General features: G+C 40.5%; 1 protein-coding gene across 1 annotated transcript in view; it reads left to right on the plus strand.

Annotated features, from left to right (window-relative positions):
- Nucleotides 1-8,378, plus strand: part of LOC122556192 (ankyrin repeat domain-containing protein 31-like) — a 193,113-nt gene that overhangs the window by 93,191 nt on the left and 91,544 nt on the right. The window contains exon 9 of the mRNA XM_043702735.1: nucleotides 3,178-3,383. Within this exon, the coding sequence (XP_043558670.1) occupies nucleotides 3,178-3,383 (206 nt within the window). The remainder of the gene's footprint in view (nucleotides 1-3,177; nucleotides 3,384-8,378) is intronic.

Here is an 8,378-nt window from a genome sequence, read left to right on the forward strand (position 1 = left end):
GACCATTCTCTTATTCCTCACATAAGTGTAAAATGCCTTTGTGTTCTCCCTAATCCATTCTGCCAAGCCTTTCTCGTGCCCCCTCCTGGCTCTCCTCAGACCATTTTTGAGCTCCTTCCTCGCCTGCCTGTAATCCTGTAGAGCTGAGCTTGACCCTAGCTACCTCCACCTTATGTAAGCTACCTTTTTCCTTTTGACGAGAAGCTCCACTGCTCTTGTCATCCAGGGTTCCTTTATCTTACCACTTCTTGCCTGTCTCAGAGGGACATATTTATTCATTCACTTGCAACAACTATTCCTTAAACAGTCTCCACATGTCTATAGTGCCTTTACCATGGAACAATTGCTCCCAATCCATGCTTCCTAATCATGTCTAGTCGCATCATAGTTTCCTCTTCCCCAATTAAATATCTTCCCATTTTGCCTAATCCTATCCTTCTCCATAGCTATGTAACTACTTACTGAATCTATCAATATCTCTCTGTAAATATTTATATCCCTCTCAGGAATTGCCTTTCCACCTATTTTTGTGATGCCTGTAAATTTGGATACAGTATATTCACTTCCTTCCTCCAAGTCATTAATATATATTGTACAAAGTCATGGTGCCGGCGCTGATTCCTGTGGAAACTCAATGGTCACAGATCGTCCGCCTGAGAAATAACCTTTGCTGTTATCTCCACTTGCTGTTTCCTGCCCAATAACCAATTCTCTATCTATGCCAATATAATACCTCTGACACCATGGATTCTTATTTTATGACTTAACCTTTCGTGATGTACCTTGTTGAACACCTTCTGGAAATTCAAATATGGAACATCTACTGGTTCGCCTCCATCCATTCTGGTTGAGACTTCTTCAGAGTTAATTTCCCTTTCGTGAAGCCAAACAGTAATAAAACAAATGGTGGTGATAAGGATTGAAGGAGTGTTAATTATTTGAGAATGAGAGGGATTGCTTATGTGAATGAATTATACTAAGTTGCTCCTGTTCTTTCTTATTTTTGCTGCTCTTCCTCCATCATCTGTTAAATATTTGCTGCCTTAGCTAGTAATGAGTTCTCTCATTATTGTAAATATGTGCAACATATAGTACAACCACAAGTCTGGATATATATTCCGCACTTTTAAATGGTCCATAACATCAAACAGGGAGATGGTTCTGGTCACTTGCTTCATCCTGGAAGAAACCTATTGCATTAGCTTTAAAGACCATGGTGACTCAAGTCTTAAACACTGATTTGAGGACTTCTGTTGTAACTGTAATAGCTGATGTTGCTTGATGATAGTCTTCTTGGTGAAGTGAAGGTGACTGACATATTACCTCCTAGTGAAGTTCAATTAGTAGTGTGTTCACTGAGGATTCTTCGAGAAGGATCCTATTCAGTGTTGACCTCTTCTTTCCTCTTTTGCACGAGCTCTATCCAATCTCCTTTGCTGGCTCCATCGTCCTCTAGCACTACACAATTATTACACGCATACATCTACTTGAAGATAAACAAAATAGTTCAGTTCCAGACCAAACCTAAGAGAAGTCAAAATTAAGTTACAGACGGGAGGTCACAAGCCAGATAATACGTAGCTAGTAACCATCAGTCAAAAAGAACAAATCAGAAACTGTAAAGAAAATTACTGCAGATGCTAGAAATCAGAAATCGAAACAGAAAATGCTGGAAATACTCAGCTGATCTGGAAGATCAAGTTGGAGAGATCAATAGAGTTAACATTTTGGTTGTGACTTCTCATCAAACTAATAACTAAGTTAGAAGTATAAATTATAAAATAGGGGGAGGTGCTCATACCCGAGTACTAACATCCCTGGACTAGTAGCCTTGAACCCGAGTCCAACATTCTATGGAATGACATGTAGGGAAATTTGGATTTAATGTAAATTTGCAATTTAAACGTAATCTAATGATTATCATGTAACCACTGTTGATTGTTGTGAAAATCCATCTAGTACACTAATGTCCTGTTAGGGAAGGAAATCTTCTGGTGTTCATGTGCCAACAGACCCATGGTGTTTAATTCTTAGCTGCCCTCTGGCTGTAACATGACTTTTTTTTTAAAAAAAACACCTTTGCTAGTGCCATGAGTTGCTAAATGAGATGAAAGTGTGAAGATTCAGACACTGGTGCAAATCAATTTCCTAAAGTAGCTTACGTGCCTTATTCAAACATATTATGTCTTTTACATGATCCTTGGTTGTACTTTTAGAGAAGACCGATCCAACATGATGGGCAAAACACTTTCATTGTGGAATGGTGGAGTGTGCCCATGTTGCTCACCGCACTTAATAATGATCTGTTATATTTTGACAAGAAATATGATAGACCATTATTAAGTGCTCATTATGTGCTGGTAAAAGGGAGATTGCATAAATGTTGAAACAAAAACATTTCAACTGTCCCAGTAGAATACGTTTCAATATTTTATTGGTAATAGTTTAAGTGACAGTAGGAATAATAGAATGAAATTACTAGTTTTATATTCATTATGTGAGTTTGCATTTTCCTGATCATTGGCTGGAATTGACAGTACTCGGTTGTAATGGAAAGGTAAAAGGAGGCAACTCACAATCTGGTATATAGCTCCATTGCATTACACCAGCATCCCCTGTGGCTCCTCTAAGTACTCCACTGGGACTGAGCATTCCAATGCTATAGCAACCGAAGCATTTCTAACTTTTGCCTCACTTTGCTCTTCCAATGTACTTTGTGTGTCCCAGCAGGGGCACTCTTGAAGAAACCTCGCGTAAGAACCAGTACCAGGAGTGCAGAGGGCATATAGAGATCAAAGTGTGTACTGTAGCACTAATGTTTTCCAAGATTTGAAGCCTGTAGGTGATTCTCTGGCTTTGGGGTCTTGGTCAGAGCAAAAAATGCACATGGGCAAACTTGCCAGTGATGCTCACAACCCATGAAAAGATTAAATAAACACTTTTCATGTTGCAGCTGCACTGTTGCTTCCTGCTCTATTTTTAAAAGTAGCTATGACACAGGTCTTGTTTAGGGCAAAAAAAAATGCCTTATCCCCTCCACTGACAGGTGCAAATAAATTTTTTAAGGCAACCAACTTACAGAAGAAAGATAATTTGGAACTGTAATATCTTCAAATATTAAAATCACATGTATAAGCATAGCAGTATTTATTGTAATAAGTTGCTCTTTTCATTCAGAGAGACAGTTTTGCTAAGAAATGCCAAAATCAAGAAAGAAAGGGAAAACATAGCTAATGTAGAATATGAAAATCCACGAAGAGCCTTAAAACATGGAATGATGTCTGTAATGAATGCATGTCAGAGTTCAAGAGCTCAAAAAGAAAATGGTGAGCATCATCATGTCCAGTACCAGGACAGAAATCTTAGGAATGAAGCAGAACCTGGTGAGCATAATTTTACCTGAATGTCACTAATAGATTATCTCTTTGACCATTTATTTCTGCACCCATAAAATTGTCTGACTCTGTTCTTGTCTCAGGTAATCTGCTGCTAAAACAACCAGGATCCCTTCTTTTGTTACTCCTAGACAAGACTATCCAAAAGCACTTCTTGCTGACCAACATTTTCTTTGTTAATCTCAGGACACCCAAAACATCCCAACTTGCCCCAAGTATCACAGACTCATCAATTCTGTGCTTATGGGCTATATTTGCTCCCTGTTAAGCAACATTTCCATTTTCAAATTCTCAGCCTTGTTTTCAAATTTCTCATGGTCTTGGCCCTCCCTTTCTCTGTAACCTCTGACAGCTTGATGGCCTTTTGAGGTATCTGCACTTCTCCAGTCGTTTTGCACAATCCCAATTTCATTGGCTGCACCATTGGCAACTCTGCCTTTCACTGCTAAGGAATTCCCTCATTAATCCTTTATTTCCATCTCTTCTTTCGCTTTAAAGATGTTTATTAAAAACTATCTGATCTTTCCTAACATTGGATTTGTGTAGAAAAGAAATTTTTAAAAACCCAATAAAGCAAATAACTGCAGATGCTGGAAATCTGAAACAAAAACAAAAATTGCTGGAGAAACTCAGGAGGTCTGACAGCATATGTGGAGAGAAAGCAGAGTAAACATTTTGGGTCCAGTGACCATTCTGCAGAACAGATTGTAGCTAGGAAAAGGTTGGTATATATGTTAAAGATGGGGTGGAGGAAGGGAGAAGAGTAAACAACAGGTAGAGATAGAGCCCTGAGAGACACAACCGCAGTTGGATAGACAAAGGATTGTGTAATGGCCAGCCTGGGAGAATCAGTAGCTGCTATTGAAGGACCCAATATTGATTTACTAATTTTAGAGCCTGAGCACCTTATCCCATGCCCTTCTCCCAACCGTCACACACCTGGCCTTGTTATCACATTGGCTACTACCATAAACAATCTATTGTCAGCTACTAATGGTCCCCATTAGCAGTCATGGATTCTCCCAGGCTGACCATTGCTGTTCTCTCTTTCTGTTTCTCCATTTACTGTTTACTCCTCCCCCATTGCTCTACCCCACCTTTAACATATATACTGATCTTTTCCTACCTGGAATCAAGAAGGGTCACTGGACTGAAACATAAACTCTGCTTTCTCTCCAATAATGCTGCTAGACCTGCTGAGTTTCTCTTGCTGTTTTTGCATCCATTTCTGTAGCTCAATTTCAATTTTTACTTAACTTTTTTTATTCTACTTATTTTACTAATCAAGCTATTCAGAGTTGTTAGTACATTCCTCTGGAGCAGGTGGGACTTGAGGAGTAGGGACACTACAACTACACCACAATAGGGCCCTTGATAATATATCTGTGAAGCGCCTTGTACCATTGAATTATGCTAAAGGTACAAATAGTTATTACAGCATCTAAAAATCCCCACCCTCTCAGAATTTGATTGCATCCATTCCTTTGAAAACAAGTAGATTATTGTACAATAACCATTGAACTGTTCATGTATGATTTTCTATTACACTGATTGTAAGCTCACTGCTGGTGCTAAATTATGTAATGCAATATCATTTAGTCCAGATTGATGAAAAAATAATATTGTAATTATTTGAAGGGAGACTTAGATTTAACTAACATATATTAAATTTGTAGAGAGAAAGAACATGTAGATTGCACCTGTTTGAACTTAAAAAAATAAATAGCAGACATTCTCTTGTTTGTTTCTCAGGGTAAAGCATTGACTATTCACTGTCAATTTGCCTGAATAAAATTTCATAGACTCCCTATAGTGTGGAAGCAGGCCATTCAACCCATCAAGTCCACACTATCCCTTTGAAGAGCAGCCCACACAGATCCACCCCCCGTACCTTATCAATGCATTTCCCATGGCTAATCCACCGAGCGTGTACATTTTTGGATTGTGGGAGGAAATCTACACAGACACAGGGAGAACATGCAAACTCCACACAGAGAGTCGCCTGAGGGTGGAATTGAACCTGGGTCCCTGACTCTGTGAGGCTATAGTGCTAGCCACTGTGCCACCCTAATTTAAGACTAGGCAGAAAACTGTGTGGCCCTTGCCTGCCCCAGATCAATACCAGTAAAAACAGCCGTTACAACTTGTACTGTTACTGTAATCTACTTCTTTATTTATCATTCACTAAGTTTAACACAACAGAATAAATTGCATCAGGTTACAAACAAAGCTGTCTCAGTCTCACTATTGAGGCTGAGGTATTACCCACACTGGTGAGGGATAGCTGGTCAGGCTTCAGTCACTCAGTTTGATCAGTTATTCTTCTCTGAACTCGCAGCTTGGGATCTTGCTTCTGTGATGGTTGTTCCTAGGTTACATTTGCTGATGTCTTGAAAACACTTATTTTTATGTGTTTTCTCTTGAAAGTTCCAAAAAGTGTGATTCTTGACTAAGACCCATTAACTCTAAGAACTTCCATCCAACTGTTGTATAAACAAGATGCATCTGTTTCATTGTCCTCCCTTCTGTCTTTAATTTAGTAGCCTTTGTAACTACAAAGGTTAAGAAGCCTTTTAGCAAACCTTATCATCAAATTCCTGCTTAATGAGCAGTATCTTGCACAGCAAGCTTTTGTTCCTGTGAAGTTGTCCACTCCTTTCCGTCGTCCTTGCAGAGAGTTAGCTGTTAACCATTCTGGAATTGGAAATAAGATGCAGCCATTTGGCTACAACTGTCCTCATCTAATTAATGCATATCCGTGGCAACACTTCAATGAATCAAAGTTAATTTGCCAACCAACCAGCATTCTGTTATTGTACAGTAGTAAATTTTGTTTTCCCTTTACGTTGATGTTTCTTGTGAATTGTTCCAATGACTGTAAGATGAAAAGCTTTGACAAAATGTGTCTTTTTTCATCAATGTTCAGGTTCTGTCCAAATGATTTAAAGAGATTTAAGATTGTATCTTCGTGGCAGATAAAAACATCTACACAACTTAACAAACACCTTCTACCCTGACCTCAAGTTCACCTGGACCATCAGAGAGACCTCCCTCCCCTTCCTAGACCTTTCCGTCTCCATCTCTTGTGACTAACTCAACACGACATCTTCTTCAAACCCACCGACTCCCACAGCTATCTGGACTATACCTCCTCCTATCCCCTCCTGTAAAAGCACTATCCCTTACTCCCAATTCATCCGCTGTAACTGCTCCCAAGAGGAGCATTTTCACCCCAGGACATCCCAGATGGTCTCCTATCTCAAGGACTGTAATTTCCCATCTCACATAATCAACAATGACCTCTAGCGCATCTCCTTCACTTCCTACACCTCCGTCTTTGATCCCCAGCTCTCCAACCACAACATGGATAGAACCCCCTGGTCCTCACCTTCCACCCCACCAACCACTGGATACAGTGCATCATCCTCTGCCATTTCTGCCACCTACAATCAGACCTCCCCACAAGAAATATATTTCCCTCCCCACCCCAATTGGCATTCCACAGAGATCATTCCCTCCGAGGGTCCCTCGTTAGGTCCATGCCCACCTCCAACCCACCCTCCACTCCCGGAACCTTCTCTTGGATCCACAAAAGGTGCAAAGCCTGTAACCCTCACCTCAATCTGAGCCCCAATGGATCTTTTCACATCTGGCAGAGATTTTTCTGCGCACCCAAATGCCTCTGCTGTGTCCGTTGCTCTTGATGTTGTCTCCTCTACGTTGAGGAGACAGGATGCCAACTTGTGCAACATTTCAGAGAGCATCTCTGGGACACACGTACCAAACAACTCTACCGCCCTGCAGCCAACCACTTTAACTTACCCTCCCACTCCGCCAAGGACAAACAAGTCCTGGGCCTACTCCACTGCCAAAACCAAGCCACCCGATGCCTGGCGGAAGCATGCCACATTTTCCACCCTAGGACCCTCCAACCACACAGCATCAACATTGACCTCATCAGTTTCCTCATCTCCCCTCCCACCTCCTCATCCCAGATGCAACCCTCCAAGTCAGCACTGCTTTCTTGAACTGTCCTACCTGTCCATCGTCCTTCCCACCTAGCTGCTCCATCCTCCCCTTCGATAGGTTGAAAAAAGTGATAGACAGACAGTCACAGTACTTTCAGATACACTTCCCCTCAGTGCTGAGACCCAGCATACAATAGGAGAAGGTGAGGTCTGCAGATGCTGGAGCATATAATGTTGTATTTGTACAAGGCACTTGTTAGACTGTTGTATACAATTCTGGATTTCATGATATAGGAAGGATGTGAACGCATCATAAAAGAGTTCAGAAGAGATTTACAAGACAGGTTCCATGGATGAGCAACTTCAATTATTAGGGTAGATTGAAGAGTTTGGGACTGCTCTTCTTGGAAAGAATGCAACTAAAATTTTTCAAATCATGATCGGCTGGATGGTATAGATAAGGAGAAAATGATCCCAGCAGGAAAATGGCACTAATTACAAGAATCGATGCAAATATGATGGACCAAATGGCTTCCTTCTGCACCATAACACTTCTGTGATATCTGATATCCAGTTTCAATTAGTACATCTTAATATTACCTTATATGAGTTCTCAGCATTAAAATCAGTGAAGGTTAATAATGAAATATCTGTATTGGGCATTCATTTCTGGTTTTCAAAATAATGGATAGAGTCAGTACTGAAAACAAAAAGTCTCAGGATACCCATTTAATATTTGATTTATTCAGTCACTACACTATTACTGTGGTATGTGTAAGTTATGACTCACTGTAAGCAAGAGCATGAAGAATTTGCAATTATTCAAAATAAAAAAGCTTCAATCTAATAGAATCATTGAGGAACTCAAGAGGGACTACGCAGGTTGGAGAACCGTGAAGCCTCTCTTTGAGTCCCCAGCGGACTGGTGGGAAACAGTAAAAGGGAACATCAAGAGGTTCTTCATCCTCAAAGGTGTTCAGGAGGCGAGAGAGAGACGGGGAAAACTGTCCCAGCT

This window comes from Chiloscyllium plagiosum, chromosome 2 (assembly GCF_004010195.1).
Source record: "Chiloscyllium plagiosum isolate BGI_BamShark_2017 chromosome 2, ASM401019v2, whole genome shotgun sequence".
Lineage (NCBI taxonomy): Eukaryota > Metazoa > Chordata > Chondrichthyes > Orectolobiformes > Hemiscylliidae > Chiloscyllium > Chiloscyllium plagiosum.